Source organism: Dermacentor andersoni, chromosome 11 (genome assembly GCF_023375885.2).
Source record: "Dermacentor andersoni chromosome 11, qqDerAnde1_hic_scaffold, whole genome shotgun sequence".
NCBI classification, from domain to species: domain Eukaryota; kingdom Metazoa; phylum Arthropoda; class Arachnida; order Ixodida; family Ixodidae; genus Dermacentor; species Dermacentor andersoni.
Genome location: NC_092824.1, coordinates 6,445,906 through 6,467,236, shown reverse-complemented (window position 1 = coordinate 6,467,236; position 21,331 = coordinate 6,445,906). Strand labels below are relative to the sequence as shown.

At 52.4% G+C, this 21,331-nt stretch overlaps 1 protein-coding gene across 1 annotated transcript in view; it reads left to right on the top strand.

Annotated features, from left to right (window-relative positions):
• LOC140214171 (uncharacterized) overlaps positions 1 to 19,125 on the top strand; it is a 39,432-nt gene extending 20,307 nt beyond the window's left edge. Inside the window, exon 3 of the mRNA XM_072285532.1 lies at positions 17,961 to 19,125. Within this exon, the coding sequence (XP_072141633.1) occupies positions 17,961 to 18,986 (1,026 nt within the window). The 3' untranslated portion in view covers positions 18,987 to 19,125. The remainder of the gene's footprint in view (positions 1 to 17,960) is intronic.
• Positions 19,126 to 21,331: the final 2,206 nt, after the last annotated feature.

Sequence of the window (21,331 nt, the reverse complement as noted above, 5' to 3'; positions counted from 1 at the left end):
GCTGCTGCTGCTGCTGCTGCTGCTGCTGCTGCTGCTGCTGCTGCTGCTGCTGCTGCTGCTGCTGCTGCTGCTGCTGCTGCTGCTGCTGCTGCTGCTGCTGCTGCTGCTGCTGCTGCTGCTGCTGCTGCTGCTGCTGCTGCTGCTGCTGCTGCTGCTGCTGCTGCTGCTGCTGCTGCTGCTGCTGCTGCTGCTGCTGCTGCTGCTGCTGCTGCTGCTGCTGCTGCTGCTGCTGCTGCTGCTGCTGCTGCTGCTGCTGCTGCTGCTGCTGCTGCTGCTGCTGCTGCTGCTGCTGCTGCTGCTGCTGCTGCTGCTGCTGCTGCTGCTGCTGCTGCTGCTGCTGCTGCTGCTGCTGCTGCTGCTGCTGCTGCTGCTGCTGCTGCTGCTGCTGCTGCTGCTGCTGCTGCTGCTGCTGCTGCTGCTGCTGCTGCTGCTGCTGCTGCTGCTGCTGCTGCTGCTGCTGCTGCTGCTGCTGCTGCTGCTGCTGCTGCTGCTGCTGCTGCTGCTGCTGCTGCTGCTGCTGCTGCTGCTGCTGCTGCTGCTGCTGCTGCTGCTGCTGCTGCTGCTGCTGCTGCTGCTGCTGCTGCTGCTGCTGCTGCTGCTGCTGCTGCTGCTGCTGCTGCTGCTGCTGCTGCTGCTGCTGCTGCTGCTGCTGCTGCTGCTGCTGCTGCTGCTGCTGCTGCTGCTGCTGCTGCTGCTGCTGCTGCTGCTGCTGCTGCTGCTGCTGCTGCTGCTGCTGCTGCTGCTGCTGCTGCTGCTGCTGCTGCTGCTGCTGCTGCTGCTGCTGCTGCTGCTGCTGCTGCTGCTGCTGCTGCTGCTGCTGCTGCTGCTGCTGCTGCTGCTGCTGCTGCTGCTGCTGCTGCTGCTGCTGCTGCTGCTGCTGCTGCTGCTGCTGCTGCTGCTGCTGCTGCTGCTGCTGCTGCTGCTGCTGCTGCTGCTGCTGCTGCTGCTGCTGCTGCTGCTGCTGCTGCTGCTGCTGCTGCTGCTGCTGCTGCTGCTGCTGCTGCTGCTGCTGCTGCTGCTGCTGCTGCTGCTGCTGCTGCTGCTGCTGCTGCTGCTGCTGCTGCTGCTGCTGCTGCTGCTGCTGCTGCTGCTGCTGCTGCTGCTGCTGCTGCTGCTGCTGCTGCTGCTGCTGCTGCTGCTGCTGCTGCTGCTGCTGCTGCTGCTGCTGCTGCTGCTGCTGCTGCTGCTGCTGCTGCTGCTGCTGCTGCTGCTGCTGCTGCTGCTGCTGCTGCTGCTGCTGCTGCTGCTGCTGCTGCTGCTGCTGCTGCTGCTGCTGCTGCTGCTGCTGCTGCTGCTGCTGCTGCTGCTGCTGCTGCTGCTGCTGCTGCTGCTGCTGCTGCTGCTGCTGCTGCTGCTGCTGCTGCTGCTGCTGCTGCTGCTGCTGCTGCTGCTGCTGCTGCTGCTGCTGCTGCTGCTGCTGCTGCTGCTGCTGCTGCTGCTGCTGCTGCTGCTGCTGCTGCTGCTGCTGCTGCTGCTGCTGCTGCTGCTGCTGCTGCTGCTGCTGCTGCTGCTGCTGCTGCTGCTGCTGCTGCTGCTGCTGCTGCTGCTGCTGCTGCTGCTGCTGCTGCTGCTGCTGCTGCTGCTGCTGCTGCTGCTGCTGCTGCTGCTGCTGCTGCTGCTGCTGCTGCTGCTGCTGCTGCTGCTGCTGCTGCTGCTGCTGCTGCTGCTGCTGCTGCTGCTGCTGCTGCTGCTGCTGCTGCTGCTGCTGCTGCTGCTGCTGCTGCTGCTGCTGCTGCTGCTGCTGCTGCTGCTGCTGCTGCTGCTGCTGCTGCTGCTGCTGCTGCTGCTGCTGCTGCTGCTGCTGCTGCTGCTGCTGCTGCTGCTGCTGCTGCTGCTGCTGCTGCTGCTGCTGCTGCTGCTGCTGCTGCTGCTGCTGCTGCTGCTGCTGCTGCTGCTGCTGCTGCTGCTGCTGCTGCTGCTGCTGCTGCTGCTGCTGCTGCTGCTGCTGCTGCTGCTGCTGCTGCTGCTGCTGCTGCTGCTGCTGCTGCTGCTGCTGCTGCTGCTGCTGCTGCTGCTGCTGCTGCTGCTGCTGCTGCTGCTGCTGCTGCTGCTGCTGCTGCTGCTGCTGCTGCTGCTGCTGCTGCTGCTGCTGCTGCTGCTGCTGCTGCTGCTGCTGCTGCTGCTGCTGCTGCTGCTGCTGCTGCTGCTGCTGCTGCTGCTGCTGCTGCTGCTGCTGCTGCTGCTGCTGCTGCTGCTGCTGCTGCTGCTGCTGCTGCTGCTGCTGCTGCTGCTGCTGCTGCTGCTGCTGCTGCTGCTGCTGCTGCTGCTGCTGCTGCTGCTGCTGCTGCTGCTGCTGCTGCTGCTGCTGCTGCTGCTGCTGCTGCTGCTGCTGCTGCTGCTGCTGCTGCTGCTGCTGCTGCTGCTGCTGCTGCTGCTGCTGCTGCTGCTGCTGCTGCTGCTGCTGCTGCTGCTGCTGCTGCTGCTGCTGCTGCTGCTGCTGCTGCTGCTGCTGCTGCTGCTGCTGCTGCTGCTGCTGCTGCTGCTGCTGCTGCTGCTGCTGCTGCTGCTGCTGCTGCTGCTGCTGCTGCTGCTGCTGCTGCTGCTGCTGCTGCTGCTGCTGCTGCTGCTGCTGCTGCTGCTGCTGCTGCTGCTGCTGCTGCTGCTGCTGCTGCTGCTGCTGCTGCTGCTGCTGCTGCTGCTGCTGCTGCTGCTGCTGCTGCTGCTGCTGCTGCTGCTGCTGCTGCTGCTGCTGCTGCTGCTGCTGCTGCTGCTGCTGCTGCTGCTGCTGCTGCTGCTGCTGCTGCTGCTGCTGCTGCTGCTGCTGCTGCTGCTGCTGCTGCTGCTGCTGCTGCTGCTGCTGCTGCTGCTGCTGCTGCTGCTGCTGCTGCTGCTGCTGCTGCTGCTGCTGCTGCTGCTGCTGCTGCTGCTGCTGCTGCTGCTGCTGCTGCTGCTGCTGCTGCTGCTGCTGCTGCTGCTGCTGCTGCTGCTGCTGCTGCTGCTGCTGCTGCTGCTGCTGCTGCTGCTGCTGCTGCTGCTGCTGCTGCTGCTGCTGCTGCTGCTGCTGCTGCTGCTGCTGCTGCTGCTGCTGCTGCTGCTGCTGCTGCTGCTGCTGCTGCTGCTGCTGCTGCTGCTGCTGCTGCTGCTGCTGCTGCTGCTGCTGCTGCTGCTGCTGCTGCTGCTGCTGCTGCTGCTGCTGCTGCTGCTGCTGCTGCTGCTGCTGCTGCTGCTGCTGCTGCTGCTGCTGCTGCTGCTGCTGCTGCTGCTGCTGCTGCTGCTGCTGCTGCTGCTGCTGCTGCTGCTGCTGCTGCTGCTGCTGCTGCTGCTGCTGCTGCTGCTGCTGCTGCTGCTGCTGCTGCTGCTGCTGCTGCTGCTGCTGCTGCTGCTGCTGCTGCTGCTGCTGCTGCTGCTGCTGCTGCTGCTGCTGCTGCTGCTGCTGCTGCTGCTGCTGCTGCTGCTGCTGCTGCTGCTGCTGCTGCTGCTGCTGCTGCTGCTGCTGCTGCTGCTGCTGCTGCTGCTGCTGCTGCTGCTGCTGCTGCTGCTGCTGCTGCTGCTGCTGCTGCTGCTGCTGCTGCTGCTGCTGCTGCTGCTGCTGCTGCTGCTGCTGCTGCTGCTGCTGCTGCTGCTGCTGCTGCTGCTGCTGCTGCTGCTGCTGCTGCTGCTGCTGCTGCTGCTGCTGCTGCTGCTGCTGCTGCTGCTGCTGCTGCTGCTGCTGCTGCTGCTGCTGCTGCTGCTGCTGCTGCTGCTGCTGCTGCTGCTGCTGCTGCTGCTGCTGCTGCTGCTGCTGCTGCTGCTGCTGCTGCTGCTGCTGCTGCTGCTGCTGCTGCTGCTGCTGCTGCTGCTGCTGCTGCTGCTGCTGCTGCTGCTGCTGCTGCTGCTGCTGCTGCTGCTGCTGCTGCTGCTGCTGCTGCTGCTGCTGCTGCTGCTGCTGCTGCTGCTGCTGCTGCTGCTGCTGCTGCTGCTGCTGCTGCTGCTGCTGCTGCTGCTGCTGCTGCTGCTGCTGCTGCTGCTGCTGCTGCTGCTGCTGCTGCTGCTGCTGCTGCTGCTGCTGCTGCTGCTGCTGCTGCTGCTGCTGCTGCTGCTGCTGCTGCTGCTGCTGCTGCTGCTGCTGCTGCTGCTGCTGCTGCTGCTGCTGCTGCTGCTGCTGCTGCTGCTGCTGCTGCTGCTGCTGCTGCTGCTGCTGCTGCTGCTGCTGCTGCTGCTGCTGCTGCTGCTGCTGCTGCTGCTGCTGCTGCTGCTGCTGCTGCTGCTGCTGCTGCTGCTGCTGCTGCTGCTGCTGCTGCTGCTGCTGCTGCTGCTGCTGCTGCTGCTGCTGCTGCTGCTGCTGCTGCTGCTGCTGCTGCTGCTGCTGCTGCTGCTGCTGCTGCTGCTGCTGCTGCTGCTGCTGCTGCTGCTGCTGCTGCTGCTGCTGCTGCTGCTGCTGCTGCTGCTGCTGCTGCTGCTGCTGCTGCTGCTGCTGCTGCTGCTGCTGCTGCTGCTGCTGCTGCTGCTGCTGCTGCTGCTGCTGCTGCTGCTGCTGCTGCTGCTGCTGCTGCTGCTGCTGCTGCTGCTGCTGCTGCTGCTGCTGCTGCTGCTGCTGCTGCTGCTGCTGCTGCTGCTGCTGCTGCTGCTGCTGCTGCTGCTGCTGCTGCTGCTGCTGCTGCTGCTGCTGCTGCTGCTGCTGCTGCTGCTGCTGCTGCTGCTGCTGCTGCTGCTGCTGCTGCTGCTGCTGCTGCTGCTGCTGCTGCTGCTGCTGCTGCTGCTGCTGCTGCTGCTGCTGCTGCTGCTGCTGCTGCTGCTGCTGCTGCTGCTGCTGCTGCTGCTGCTGCTGCTGCTGCTGCTGCTGCTGCTGCTGCTGCTGCTGCTGCTGCTGCTGCTGCTGCTGCTGCTGCTGCTGCTGCTGCTGCTGCTGCTGCTGCTGCTGCTGCTGCTGCTGCTGCTGCTGCTGCTGCTGCTGCTGCTGCTGCTGCTGCTGCTGCTGCTGCTGCTGCTGCTGCTGCTGCTGCTGCTGCTGCTGCTGCTGCTGCTGCTGCTGCTGCTGCTGCTGCTGCTGCTGCTGCTGCTGCTGCTGCTGCTGCTGCTGCTGCTGCTGCTGCTGCTGCTTACTCATATGGACACTTGGATTTATGTCCAAGTCGCGGTAGAATCCGAACGAACAAATGTATTGTTGGTTTCCAGAATTTATTTGATGTATCCGATCGTCGTGCCCATGTTAATGTGTTTGAACCTCTCGCTGAAGTTTGTCAGCATCACTTCCGCTGGTCCTCCATAGTCTAGCGATCCCTCTTGCGACACAAATATTTGTCACACTCGATTACGTCTTCTACGTCTGTCAGTATTTCGGTGCCGACGCAAATGACCATGCTGGAGCGAAGCGGGATGCTGACTTGATTTTCGTGCACACTCAAGGCATGGTGCCTACGAGCGCTCTCCGGCTTTATCGCTTGGTGTTCGGATAGCATTATGTACTTCGGCTTCAAGTCGATGATTGCGCCGTGTTGGTTCAGGAAGTCCATGCCGAGAATGACGTCTCGTCAACACTGTTGAAGGATAACGAAGGTGGCAGGGTAGTCCGGCCATGAACGGCAATTCTTGCCGTATAGATTCCTGTGGGCATTGTTAGGTGTCCTCCAGCGATCCTCATGCAGTTTTAACTTTTTTCAAGTGGGCGGTGAAGGGTCCACTCACGATGGAGTAGTCCGCTCTTGTGTCCCCTAAGGTGATGACTGCGTGACCGTCGAGCAGCAGGTCGAAGCCGGCTGCTCTTTCTCTTGCGTAGCAGTCAGGTCTTGGCGTCGGATCACTGCTGCATCCCGTTAACATGTGGATGGCACGTCGCGTCGTGCTGTCTGTTGTAGGTGCATTTTTCGCTTCCAGGCTTTGTCGGGATGGAGGCATGTCGCTGTTATATCGTCGAGATAGTCTCTGCAGTAACTTCGTCGGTGGCGGAGGATCTTCGATGAACAGCAACCGCATCTCCATCGGTTGCTGCTTTTGGTATTCTGGATATGGGCTCACGGATCGGCTCCGGGCTGGGTCAGTGTCCAGATGCTAGTGGATGGCCGCCCTTTCTGAGTTTTAATTCATACCAGCGGTTCTGTAAGTTTATTAAACGAGAGCCTAGTCAATGCTGACAGGTTAGTAATTGAGAAGACCATCCGTGTCGACGGCTGCAATGGGTATTGCCGACAATATAATCCGTGGATATCAGCTTATCTGGATATTGAAGGAGAAAAATTAAAGATTGGAGCATTGGTGGAGCCCAAAGTCAATTCTGATTTTCTCTAATCAGGGCCTGCTATGAAACGCATGAAGAATAATATTGTCACGTGGTAGTGACGGTCAAGAACACAGTACCAAAGTGGTGAATGGCGGAACTACCCCTTTATTAGGCGAACAAACACAAGCTATATTCAAAGCAAAACGATAGCGGTAAACACAGTCGGCCATCGTCGAAAATTTGATTCACCGGTCAAGCGCTTCGGCTTTTATACACGAGCCATCGAACATTCCACAGTAATCAGTGGTGCCCGCGTGTCTTCCAGAAAGTGCGACACCATTCGCGTGGCGCATACAATCCGATTACACAAGCTTCGGCGACAGCAGAGAAGGGATAGAACCATTTGTAACATTTCATTAAGTTCCAATCATGCAGGCGCATTACTTTACGTTGTTAGTTAGTGAAATTTAGTCCCCCAGGGAAGTATAAGCAAGTAAACGTGTGGAAATATATAGCAACGCGCCCTTCGCGCTCCTTGCATTGTTTTTGGGTTGTCGCATGACTTGCGTCGTCTTCCTGCACTTCTAAACCGCTATACAACTACGCTAACCAAATACGACACAGATTGAGAATGCAATCAAATATACACACAACAGTTGACTATATTAGCGTTGACTAACAACTGATTGCTTATTCAGAAAACTAAATGTGCTTCCTGAATAATCACTGAGTTACTCAGGTTGAGTTCGGCAAACAAGATGTGCTTCCTGAATAAACGATCGGCTATTCGGCGCTCGGATTGCCGTTCTTGTGTGTCTTCTCTGCGCCGTTGTTTCGTTGTTTGTTCGAACCCGGTTAGGGGAATGAATGCGCAGTAACAAGCTCAGATCAATGTCTTCTGCTACTAGACCGCTCAGTAGTTCGGAGCAGAATGTGCAAACCTAATTCTGACTTCTTAGAGCCCGTTCAGAGCAATCTATCTATTTTCATATGCGTATATAATGATGTACTTATTGTATTACTGCAACTTCAGTTAGGCGCGCGAAATCTCGTTGGCTTTGTCTGTTCCGGCTGTCCAACCATTCCCGTTACTTTGAAGACGACCAATCACGACATTTGTCGTCGTTAGCTCACGTCGTCTTCCGAACCTTCACCATTCTTTCAGTGTGAAAAAAAAAGAAATCTCCAATGCCGCCTTCACTGAAATTTGAGCCCATGCCGACGAGTCGCTGTGCATTTGGGAGTCGAGCGTGCTAACCACTGAGCTGTCGCGCAACAACAGTGCGGAGCAATCAGTGCAAGGCTTCACAGGCACTCTGACAGGAGTGGCGTCAGTGCATTTATTTCGGAAATCATGACGAGCACTATTGTAGTGCACGAGGATTGCGTACATCACAAACAAATTGTTCTTTACAAGAAGCTGTCGTGCTTGCGTGCCATTTTTCGTTGTCATGCTTCTTATAACAGCTTGGCAACACCTCTGCACGAAGGCATACATGGCAATGATGACCATCCTCAAATATGGCGCGTACAAACAATAGCGGATGCGCCCAGAATAAGGTGCTTGGTTGGAAACAACGTCGAAGCAACGACAACGTCAAAGCCATCTGTGACGAGGCCCTGGTAACCCCTCGTAGTTTGCAGAGCACAGGTTTCACAGCCGTCAAGTGCCCTACATAGGAGTACTGCATATGTTACATTGAGAATGAAATACGTAAAATCTAGTAGGTTGCAGTGCGTCATTTCGCTTGTGAGATTAGTTATAGTGCTGTTTGGCCCTGGAGTTGATGGCGGGTGCTTCAAATCAAGTCGTCGAACATGAAAAGCGCAAATCATTTGCGCTTTTCAAGTGCGTCCTTACCTGCTGCTTAAATATTTATTTACGGAAAGTCTGAATGTAGAACATGGTGGGAGGAGACCTGAAACTTAAAGTTCGTCTGAAATACAACTCGGCAGTCAAGTCGTGCAGGTAAATGCTCCTACGTTGCCCTACTTAACTATAGAATCGAAAAAAATATGGCTGTTTTACACAAGTTCTCGAAATTTTTTGCCCTCAACATAATGCCACCTCACCGTGACAACATAAAAATTTACCCAAAATATACTGGTGAATCGATGTTAACTGAACGAAATATATTCAAATAGCAATCTGTTGAAGCACTTTGAAAGACAAATAGCGCAAGTTCTTGGCTAAATAACGGCGAATAAAAGGTTCCATACATGTATAAATTTTTTAAGTCTAGTCTACTTAAACTGGGGGAGGGCTAAATCACGTGAGGGCTAAAATCAATCTGGGTGGATAGTTTGAATTCCGCAACACCAATCAATTATTGTCTTATAGTACCATGTCAAAAGAACACGCGCACAAAATTATTTGGACCAACAGACCTTTCGGCTACTATCTGGTCGAACACATAAACAACGTCAGCCACAGGTCGGCCACACGTCAGCCACAGGCGTCTTGGAATTATGCATTTAAATAAAAAAATGCCAATAAAAGCAAATAAAACAAAGAATGGTATATTTACAAACAGTATGTTAAATAGACTACTCAGGATGCTTCATTACAAAGATAAAAGCCTCTGCAAGCAAGTGCCATGTTTCTCGTTACTTTTATTTCAATGGGCACATACTTCCATGTTCGAGCACCGATAAACTCCAGCAATTGTTCTCCTCCATACACATTGTTGCAGTTAGGAAGACTCACATTACAATTAGTTTATACTTTCATTCTTTCGCTCGTTCTTTCGTTCTTTCTTTCGTACGCCCTTTGTTTCTTTCGTTTCCTCATTCATATTCAATCATTCCATCGCTGTCAGTACGAATTTAGTTGTTGCCTGCATTTATCGCACGCCGTCATCATCTGTCACAAAGTTCTCCTTTGCTTTAGGTGGTGTGATGAATGCTCTATTCCTTGAAGGAAAGAGGGTAATCATTTTAGGCGATATGAAGATCTACCTCATTGATAATACAAGCGCAAAGGTTTCTGAATACACTATTTGTTTCAGTGGATATGGTTATGAATGCTTCATATCTACGCCCACTCGTGTTTCACTTTGGGGCAATGGTATTCTCATAAATTAAATCTTCTCTAACCACATTAGTCCTCCTGAAGCTGGTGTTGTCGAGGTGTCTGTAACAGATCATTGCCCTGTTTTTGCGCGTCTGGAACCATTCCTAGTATTATTAAAATGAACCGGCACTATATCGCGTTATTCATCAATATTGTTACGGAAGGATGAAGGAAGTGAGGACGACGAAGATCGCGGGACGCTGTTTTCTGCGTGTTGTTCGTGGTCACCCTTCTTAAATACTCTGACTCATTTTGTATATATATCGCAAATACAATTTTCTATACTCCCAACAACCCCGCAACATATTTGTGAGAGGTGCGGGGTACCACGGCTGGAGACAGAGCTCCGCAGTGGACGTCGCATCACCGTCCGGACCATGAATGACGGTGAGCACTCGGGATCAACGTAGTTGCCGCCTCGTACGTCACCGTCGCATACCACGTCGCTGGCACCTTCGGTTGTCGTTCTGCAACCCAAGGGTCCTGGAACTTCTAGGAGGCCGATGGCGCCGATGTTGATGAGTGGGTGGCCACATACGAACGCGTGAGTGGAATCAACAGATGGGACCCTACGCATGTGCTAGCTAACCTACAGTTCTACCTAAGAGGCTCGGCAAAGATGCGGTACGAAAACCACTAAAAGGAGCTAACCAGCTGGGACCAATGAAAAGAGAAATTGACCGACTTGTTTGCAAACCAGCCGGCCGTAAAATTGCCGCAAAGCAAGAACTAGCCTCCCGCGGTGCCCAATCCGCGACGAAGTCCTACTTCTTGTACACCCAGGACGTGCTGGCACATTTCGTAAAGCAGATCACGACATGACAGAAGCAGAGAAGGTCGGGCAAGTGCTTAAGGGCATTGCTGAGGACGCGTTTAATCTGCTCATGTGCAAAAGCTGCTCTACAGTTTATGCAATCATTAAAGAGTGCCGACAATTCGAGCAGGCCAAAAGCCGACGCGTCTTGCAACCATTCACCAGACTTCGCAATACTACTGCAACATAGGCGTGTCAAGATCAACCCGCACAGCAGCATGCGTCGCCGTCAGAGGACGTGGGGCGAATCGTGAAACGTGAACTGGATGAGATGGCGCCCGCAGCTTTCTGTTCGCGTAGCCCTGATGCTAGTACATATTCAGTTCCCCTCGTACAAGCCATCGTTCGCCAGGAATTTGAAGACATTGGGTTACAGTCTGCGTGTGCTGTCGCCAATCCCAGAGCTAACGAACGCCCTTCTACTATTTTCGCTCCACCCCGACGCTTCTCTCCACGTTATTGCAACCCGAATGAGTGGAGAACTGCGGACGACCAGCCGATATGTTTCACCTGTCGCCGCATTGGTCATGTCGCCCGATACTGTCGCAACTCATGGCCCTCAACATCTCGCTCGCGAACCAACCTAAGCCGTTGTGATGGAAATACCCGCAATGTTTCGCCCACCGCCGTCAAACAGCGCTGCCAACTCTGCTCGGAACACATAATACAGCCGCTCACCATCGACCCGCCGACACCAGTGTCGTTCACCGCAAACACGTCGCGCATCTTCCCGTTCGCCGCAGCCACGTCATCTTTCGTCCCCTGTGGATTTTGCCTTTCCGAAAACTAAGAAATGCAGCCCTAGGAGGTGGCGCTGCATCGCCGACTACTGCAGCAATTCCTATGTCTGTGCCCACAAGAAGTGTAATTGACGTTAAAATAGGCGGCGTACCTGTCCAAGCACTCGTCGACACTGGAGCCCACGTATCTGTGATGAGTGCTAGCCTACGTAGACTTTTCAAAAAGGTCCTCACTCCATCATCTGCCCGAGTGCTTCATGTGGCCGACGGTGGCGTACTGGTTGTTCTTGGAATGTGTACTGCGCGTTTAAGTATAGCCGGCCGCCCTACTTCTGTTCTCTTTGCTGTGAATGACAACTGCCCTCATGACGTTATCCTTGGCTTGGACTTTTTATCCATTCATTCCGCTCTCACCAACTACGCGACCGGCGTTCTTCAGCTAGAACTGCCTCAACTTATCGATGCTTCGAGCACCGCCCCACCGCACTTGTGCTCGCTTAACGATGTGCGTCTGTCACCCGAAGCAGTTAGTTACGTCACTTTGACCGCCCAGCCACAGGTTCGTGGCGGTGAATATGTGCTTCGCCCCATCATCGACGTGCTTTTGAACCGGAACTTTGTTGTTCCGCATACGCTGGTCCCAGTTACTAATAACGAAGTCGTTCTACTGCTTCTGAATTTCAGCCTGTACCCTCAAGTGATTCCGGCCGGGATGTTTTTGGCCAATGTTTCTAGTGGTTCCGAATTTGACATTGACAGTCTGGATGCCAAGTGTGGCTTATTAGCGCCAATTGCTGCTTACAGCTCGGGTTCCTTAACTGATGACTTAGCGAACATCATTTGCACCTAACCTGACCTCTGCACAGGCCACGGACATACGAGGTCTGTTAGAAAAGTATCCGAACTTTGGCCAAACAAAAGGAAACCGGCATAACTGGAGCGTCGGGAACCTAATCACCTTCAAAGTAGTCTCCTTGGAACTCCACACACTTCTCCCAGCGGTGTTGCCATTGTTAGAAGCATTCCGAGAAGGCCTCTTTCGAAATGGAGTTTATATCAGCTGTCGCTGCAGACTTAACGTCCTCTCTTGTCTGAAATCGCGCACCTTTCAATGGTCCCTTGAAGCATGTGATCAAGAGTAATGATGTCATTGCAGTTATTACAGTTGGTTTGAGTTTCCCTCTCCGGACAAATCCTGTTAATAAAATCTGGACTTGTCTGTAGCAAACGTAATGTGACCGCTTGGGCTCTGCAAACCTTACTATGTGGCAATGGGTATTCCCTTCTGCTTAAATAATAGTTCTTCGTGATTTCGTTATATGTTAATAATCGATCCCTGTGTTCCCAGGGTGAAGTGTAAGTTGCTCGGTCTTAAGAGCACGGCTAGAAAGTCCTCGTGCTGCTTCATTCGCCACCTCATTGAGGTTCCTCCGAGCTCCGTCCACCACCCCCAGATGCGCAGGAAACCAGCGGATTTCAATGCTCTCACTGTTGACCTTCTCTAGTAATCTTGTTGCTATCCGTGTCACATATCCGCTAGTAAAGTTGCGCATGGCTGTTTTAGAGTCGCTGTAAATATGTGTCCACCAATTAGCCCAGATAGCTAAGGCGATCGCTACTTGTTCTGCTACTGTTGGGTCCTTGGTATAGACGAGGATGGCATCCCGTATGTTACCTTGAGTATCTACAACAATGGAGGTATACGCATCCTTATTTTTAACCCAGGCAGCGTCAACGAAAACCGCCTGCTGCGTATGTTGATCTATGTCTTGAAGGAGTGCCTTCGCCCTTGCCTTCCGTGTCTCGAGGTTATGTGTCGGTTGCAGATTCCTAGGGAACGGGGTCGTCTTTATTGTTTCTCGTAGTCCCGCTTGCAATTCTGGTAATAATTCTTCTTCGTTGGTGTGGTAGTTAATTTCTACGCCAATTTCTTCAAGTAGCGCACCCCCAGATTGTGTCCCCATTAGTCTCTCCTGGTGCGCCACCTGTTGAGCCTCAGCTATCTCTTTTAGTGTGTTATGCAGCCCTAGGCGCGATAAGCTATCATTGGCCGTGCTGATGAGAAGTCCTAGTGCAGTTTTTACAAGTCGTCTGATTAAAGCGTGCTGGATGCGCCAATTTCCTGTTGACCACAACTCCGGTCTCTTGCGCCGCACAGCATCACGTAGGCGACGGGGGACATCCCTGTAGTACTCTTAGGTGATTGCTTAACCCTGTGGTGCGTACTCGTGGTGTGCCACACCACGGGAGTCAACAAAAGCAGTCAGCATGACTTTGACGTAGCTGCGCACTTGGATGGCCTTCTTTGGTCTTGGTGACGTGAAATGCTTCCACTGTGACGACTGGGATTTAGTTTCCGGGTCGTACCCGTACACCCAAGACTCGTCACCAGTGATTATGGTGCTTATGAAGTCGGGACCACTGTTTGTGGAATCCAGCATATCCTGTGAGACTTCAACACGAAGTTGCTTTTGCTCCACCTTGAGCAGCTTCGGCACAAATTTCGCCGCAACTCTATTCATGGCTGTGTTTTGTGCTCTTTCTCTCTCCCTTCACCATCTTTCATCCCCCATCCCGCTCCCGTGTCTAGGGTAGCAAACCGGTTGAGCTAAACTGGTTAACCTCCCTGCCTTTGCTTCTCCACTTTTTCCTTCCTACCTTTATTCTCTCTCTCTCTCTCTCTCTCTCTCGACGATTTCCCGCATATCTGTACCAGCATTTCTATACATGGCCGAACAATCCTTAAACAGTTTGACGTAGTAGTTCTGCGGAAACCCGCAAGGTGGAGAGAAGTAATTAATAATGGGAAAATCAGACATCCACCCTTTCGTAGCAATTGCTACAAAGGTTTGTCGGATTTTCCCTTTATTAATTACTTCTCTCCACCTTGCGGGTTTCCGCAGAACTACTACGTCAAACAGTTGCCTTTGCTTCGTGCGTTGTCGACAAATTCGACTTCGCCCTGCCATCTGCTAGCCGCCTGGTTAGCTCAGATGGTAGAGCGGCTGGCCCGGAAAGGTCGTGGTCCCGGGTACGAGTCCCGGACCAGGACGAATCTTTCGTCAACTCTGAGGCTTTTCATTCGAGGAACCCGTATGGGTTCCTTTGCAGCAATTGCTACGAAGGGGTGGATGCCTGATTTTCCCTTTATTAATCCTTAAACAATGATTGACACCCAAAATCGTCACAATGCACTGAAACATGCCCATCTCGATAACAGTTCAATTCTTGCTTATGCTTCCTCAATGTCTTATTGAGGTATTTACCACAAGAAAATGGAAAGCGATAAACGACCCTTTGTGAGTTGGGCACAAGAGGCCGCTAGTGCTTCTTCGAGCACCCTCGGCGAGTCTTTCCAAATGGATCGGTAGTCTTACATATGCTTGATAGTTTTTGTGGAGCTGAAAATACGACATCCACTGCCACCTTGCGGGCTGCTTTCTCCAAATCAAGTGACTCCCTATGCATGTAAGGCACAACTACTTTCTACTTTCGCGAATGCGCTCGCATGTGCCATCCAGTTCTCTTAGCATTTTCAGCGCATTCTCCGCCACTGACAGAAGTACGTGAACAGGGTGACCTGTGGCCTGTCATTAGCGGTTACCCTATGACTGAGCCGCCATCGTGTTCAGCCTCGCGCGCTTTCACTCGCACATAGAGCACACGGCGCCTGGCAACGATGTTATCGCCGTTGCACTTTATACGGAACATCACGGCGACACAAACGGCCAATGAAGAAATGCGCCTGAATTGTGCATATAATTGCTTTCGCAATAAAATGCTAAATGATAGCAGCACGCTTCTACCATTGAACATGTACAACCAACTAGCATCAACCTTAGGTTTTTAGTTCAAAATGCTGCAACAGTCTGTCAAAATCAGTATTCTTCAGAACTTTTTCTGAAAGCACTGACTTGACGAGAATCTCCTACTGCTAATGTTTTGCACGTATTTATATTTGTCAACCTGCTACCAACTTAGTTCTAAATAGAACAATAATGTTTGCACATGGTTGCACATGTTTGAAGTCCTACAGCTAGCAAGAAAAGTCGTCACCTAATGACAAAAAGGGCCTGCTTCAGAACCTGCCTTAGATGAGCAGAGACCGCAGCGCAGCCGCGACAGTGTTACGCAGCTTCGTCACCGTGTAGCAAGCACCGTCAGGCTTTACCCACGACGTCACCGCCAAGCAAAAGATGCGCGGCTGCCGGCTTCCGCGTCCGCGGACGACGACACGATCGTTGTCGCTGCTGCTGCATTTTGTATGAGCTGACCCGAATGGTTTGCTTCCGCGGTGCCGGTCTTGGTGTTTTATTATTCACTCGCTATTACTATACTTTATATACTCCCCCACTTTCAAAATACACCGCCCGAGCCCCGTGCGCGCCTTTCAATAATTCAAGGCGCGGCACTTCATCATCTTCCAACCTGTCCGGCGTGTCAGCCGCGTCCCGTAATGTTCGCCCATAACGCTTCATATTAATAGCTGTCTCTGCGCAGCGGCTGCACCACGACAGCGCTCGCACTGTTCTTTGTCCCCTTCGTTCGCTTTTTTTGTAGCCGGGTTCAGCAGAGCACGCTTGTTCTGATGGGAATTGGATTTGCGTGTTCCTTCTCCTTTCTCATAAAAATTGCACCGCTGCACGAGAGGGGTTTGTTTGAGATCTTGAGCACAAAGCCGCGACATGCCTATTTTTCAAGAGCCTCACAAAGATCGATCCTTCTTTTCTAGAATGGCCTCTCAGAAACGTCAATAGTTCTGAAGAACATCTACAGGTTTCATCTGTGGCTCGTTCTACAGCGCTTACAGGGAAGACAAGCAGCGAAGGCGGCGGATAAAACACAAACTCCTAAGCGAACGACGGCGCGGGTAATTCGGATATGCTCGTGGCCCATGCGGTCATTTCAAGATGTCACAGAGGAATGACGGCATCGAAAATCGCAAGTAAGAATAATTTTGGAGGTCCTCAAATACCGGGAACGTTAGGGGAAATCAACGTCCTTGATATAAAATAATTAAACTGAGCAAATGAATTAATAAAGTACGTGCAACTCACGGCTGTTAGGTAATGCAGATAGCGGACCAGACGCGAGTATAACCTGACTTCTCTAAGGTCATTCCTAGTTGCACAAGGCAGGGCGCGCTGAGGGGTGATCCTGTACTTTCGCTAAAAAACGGAAGAGCCTTCTTCGACGGGTGAGGTGGTGATGAATCACTCATGAGCACTTGTTCATGCGTTATGTGCGAAATAAATGTTGTTTCTAACGAAATATCTTTTGAATTGAGTAGAATATGTTGCTGAGTGAGTTGGTTCAAATCTAGGGGGTATATATAACCGCGATGTGGAAACAAAGACTGAGTAGTCGCCCTGTCCTACTCCTTCCTACTAAGCCTTTACTTCCCCTGTGCTCTAATATGTGCCCCCTAGAGCATTTGTATTTCGTTACTTGCAGCAATATCCGGAAACATAGGTTCGCATGGATAAAAATAGGGAGAGAGAGAGATAAAGGAATCAGAAGCAAGGCCAACCCGACGAGCGTCCGGTTTGCTACCCTACGCTGGCGGTAAGGGGCAGGGGTGACACAAAAAGGAAAGAGGGAGAGAATTAACACTGTGCAGAGTGTGCACACAGCTCCCATAGATAGTGAGCTCTCATAGATGAGTCAGCCCCCATAGATGGTGACGTGCGTTTAAGTCATACGGAACCACTCGGGGGTCAGTGGTCGTTAGCAGTATGTCGCAGTACGTCGCAGAATGTCGCTGCCAATAAATCGTGGTCTTTATTTTCTTCAGTGCGAGTACAAAGCTGCGGGTGAGGTATGGGGCTTATTCGAGACTCTCAAGCACCGGAACAAGAGCATCGAGCACTTGCACGGCACTTTGCGTTGGCGCAGTATGTAGCTTACTCTATACACTACAATACAATACTTACACGCATTTCTTTAATGGTATTTCTCCAACTTTCTCGAATGCTCTCGACACCTGAACCTGTGGTCTATGCTCTCGCCGAGCTTCGTGTAATCAAATTCCTTGCGCGATGAGAATAGCGGTGCGCATTCTAGAACTTACGCGAGCACCAACGATTACGTTGGAAGGCTCAATGGACCATGTATAAATAGCTGACGAGCCTGATCCACAGATCAGATTTTGACGATCGCCGACTCTACTCGGCACTATCGTTGTCCTTATAGTGTCGCTACTTTTATGGGTATGGTTTTTCGATTCACAGTTTCGCTACTGCGTTCTTCACTGTCTCTACAATGTGCTTCGTTGTGTAACGAAAACCGCCTGTAAGCTCAAACCGTAACGACATTGCAACGTCACTACGCACTATCGAGCTAGCCGCAGGCTGCAAGAACTACCGCCAACCAACAACTTCTAGCTATCAGTTCCAGAAAGATTGAGGCCAAGCCAGCAGTCGAACTGACAGCCCCCGTGTCTCGGATCGTCCTGCAAGAGTCCAGGGAGCCACCGACCTTTCGTGGATAATCGGCTGAAGACCAGGAAAGCTGGCTGAACAGATGCAACATTCCTCGACAAACGTGCACAGGACCAAAGCACGATGATGATGATGATGATGATGATGATGATGATGATGATGATGATGGCCTCATATTATAGCTCATATCCACACTGGGGGATTTGCCAAGAATTGCACGTCTCGTTATTCCTCTTCTCCCCGTTCCCACTAGATCTGTCCTTTGTCATCTCGGCCTCGTTTATTACAGATACAGATGCACCACTATCAATCAATAAATCAACATCGTCACCATTGATATCGAGTTTAATATAGACAAGGCTTGGGGCGGTTAGAAAAACAGTCTCAATTTTTGTTGTCAGGTGGGACTGGATTAGTTTTAGAGCGCAGCTCTTTGGCGTCCGTTCCTGGGTTTCGCGTCGTCGTCAGCGTTGTCGTCGGCCTCGTAACCAGCTCCGCCCCCCTTTCATCCCCCCAGCGCTAGCAGCGACCGACTGATACCGCTGGATGCCGCTGATGCCGCTAGAGAGTCAAGATAACGTGACTGCATAGAACACCGTCGCCGCCATGCAGAAAGAGGAGGAAAGGGTCCCCCCCCCCCTGTTCTTGTGTGGCGGATAGGGTGCTCTTCAGTTGCCGACGCGCCGGTTATTTCACGTAGGCCCCGGCACGTCGACGAATACGTGACCACCTTCCCACGGCTAGACCTGGTTCTTAGCGCTGCGGAAGCGAGGGTATCATATTGTTTGTGTCGGCATCGGCGGCGTTGTCCCTGAAACCAACTCCGCAGCTGGGGTTGACCTACTATCGGCGTCAGCGGCATCAGTCAGTCGCTGCTATCTCTTCCCTCCTCCCTTTATCGTGTTGTCCGCTTGCTGCGCGCGCTTCTGCCCCCATCGTTTGCCGCTGGGTGTACACGCCGCCCCCCTCCCCCCTCTTCCTGCGAGTCTCCGGTTGTCAAAGCGCCGGCTCGAACTTAATTCCTTTCTTCGACTTCACATTCTACCACGGAAAAGCCAATCCGGACAGAAAGCTAGCCGATGAATTTCGTCGGTTGCAGTCCCACAAACTTGACACCATCACCGCCAAGTGCCTCGCCATGACTGAACAGCCGCACTACTTGTTGATCTCCGCTCTTAACGTACGCTCCCTTGCCGCACATGCCAAGGACGTACACCACGATCACATTCTGCGCCATTCCTCTGTACTTTGCTTTGCTGAAACCTGGATGGACCCAGAAGAGCCTCTCGAAATCATAGATTTCCTATACTGCTGTGGTGCTCGCAGAGACCACAACAGAGCGGCGGGAGTCGCTATCTACTTGCGCACAGGTCTCTCTGCAATACCAGTCGAAATGTTTGGCACGTCACATGAAGTTGGCGAACTGTGCGCCGCAAAGTTGCCCAACGGCTTGCTGGTAGTAGCTGCCTACTTCACCCCTACCGCACTCACGAAAGACGTCGTGCACTTCCTGCAACTCGCATTAACCGTCCATCGATCCACACCGATGTTAGTAGTGGGGGACTTTAATGTTGACATAAAGACAAACAGCAATTTCCTAACACTTATGCGGGAGAACATCCCGTTCCTCTCGCTCGTAACGCGTCCCACGGCTGTGACAACCTCGCGAGGCACTTGTATAGATCTCGTCTTTGAGAATCAAGCATTGGTGTACCAAGTCGAACATATATCAGTCTATTTCTCCGACCACAAAGCTTCCTTCATGACTGTCAAGAACTGTTAGTGGAGTCTTTGTTAAAGGAATACGTGTGAAAAATAAAAAAAAATTCTGTGATAGCGCATACATGTGTTGCTCGATTTCTTTGCCTCAATCTATCGAAAAGGTGAAACAGCTTATTTGCTGCGCTCAAATTTCGCATTAGGAAGTAACGTAATCGTCGGTAATTTTTTTGCTTGCACTTCCTCTGAACGAGAGGCGACTGGTTCCGCGTCATTGCTGGTAGTTGACAGACGCCTTGATTTCTGCCGTGAGGATTTTTGAGCTCGCGAGACGTCCATGATGCCCTTTCAAAAGTCTGATCTGTCCGACGCACATATCGGTGCAGGTGTTCCTGAAACATACCAACAGTTCCTTGATAGTTAAGGCAATTTTACTTGCACCTGCCTCTGAAGTTCCTTGGGTACGCCATGAACAATCAGTGGCACTACTGCGGATTCCGGTAGTTCTGCATTTTGTATATGAAGAAGACGCCATTTCTCGTAAAAATATTCCAGGGGCTTTCGTGAGCGATATTTGTAAAAAATGGCTCGGCCCCACCTTCAAACCGGGTTTTCGTCTAATGCTGCCAAAAAGCTTGTTCTACACTGTTTCCATGTATGCGTCATGTGTCAAGCGTAATGAATGTCGTACCACTTCTTGGCAAGTCCGCTCAGAAACTGACTCATGTTTATGATGCGATCGCAGGGCTCGTTCCAAGTGTTCTCGCACGCTTGTTCGTAGAATTGAATCCAAGTCTCTGGGCTTGACCGTTCGCCATCAAAGATGTCGGGCTTTACCGTTTGCTTGTTTTGTCGTTGCAGGACTTGAATAATGGTCACAAGGTTTTCCATGATTCGATGCTGTCGCTCGGTGTGTTGCTGCTACAGGAAGAGCATTCTGGCAGGCACGAGTCCATGGAATAGTCGGTCTTGCTCAGTGACGTTCTCGTCGCCGACTGCACCACCGGCGTCATGATCTTAAAATTCAGATTGCTTCTTTATTATATTCACTGATGCTTGAACAAAATCTCCAGCAGCGTTTCCCAGCCTGTTGGGCGACGAACTCACGAAGCTTGGGAGTCGTGATGCTTTCCGGTAAATCATACTTGGCGCCTCCATCCACTTCACACGTTGAAAAATACGATTGATGGCGGGCGTCTCTTGCTATACTCAGCGTTATCCACATAACAGAGGCTTCTATCCTGTCATAGACGGCGGCAATGTAACATTCCCCGAAACGTGCACAGAACCAAAGCAGGATCTATTTATTCATCTTCTCTCCGTTCACACCAGATCTGTGCTTTTTCATGTCAGCCCACTACAAGACATACGAAAGGGAGGCGAGGTTCAACATCTTGAACTCTCAGGACAAGTGGCGCCATGCATGTTCCTCCCTGAAAAATTCGGCAAGGTCCTGGTTCAAGCACTGAGGACGACTCTAACTACATGGGACCCAGGCGACACGTCAGCTCGGGGTCAATGTCCGATACATATTGGCAGTTCCTGGCGCAGTGATGGGCTAAGATTAACAGTCTCGTTCCAATATGGGCTGTGCCATTCTGATTGCTTGGCCAATGATGACCTAAGATAAACAGCGTGAATCGAATATTGGCTGGACCACTGTGATAGAGATCCAATCTTCGCCCAGTTTTCACATGCAACAAACAATGTTATCACTGCCACTCAAAAGGACGGGAAATATTAGACCGACATTTATGTGGGTTTGCCAACATGGGTTACTAAGATGGCTTTCTTGGAACAACAGAGGGCTTGAAGTAAGCAAATGTGTTAAGCTTAAGTGACGTTTAAAAATGTCAATACAAACTTAGAATGGGGGGGGGGGGGGGGGGTTCAGGCGTCTAAACCATAATTTGATTGTGAAGCGCGTTGTAGCGGGGTGGGGAGGGGCAATTAAGATATATAGCAACCACCTGTGGTTCTTCCACGTCAACCCCATGCCTGGTACACGGCCATTTTTGCACTTCGCCTTCACCGAAATGCGACCCTAAAGGGAAAAGCCAATGCACAACGTAGCAAGCAGGGGAAGTCGCACATCGGGCAAACTAGCCGCTGCTTTATTGATCGTGCATGGGAACATGAGCTTTCCATAAGAAACTACGGTATTGCGCATTTGCCTGCGCATTGTATATTTTGCATGTGCGCTCCGCGGCTTTCGACGATCAGTATTCTCAGTAGAACCGAGAATCACAGCGCCACAGAGCTGATGGAATAGTTTTATATTGCATCGAGATGGCGCGCACACGTATTAGTGAAACTTCTGTTTCTTTGTTTAACATGCACGCCATGTTGCGGTGACATTATCATCATGCTCTTATTCCCTTAGATTCGCTTGTTCGTGCATGTGTAGTA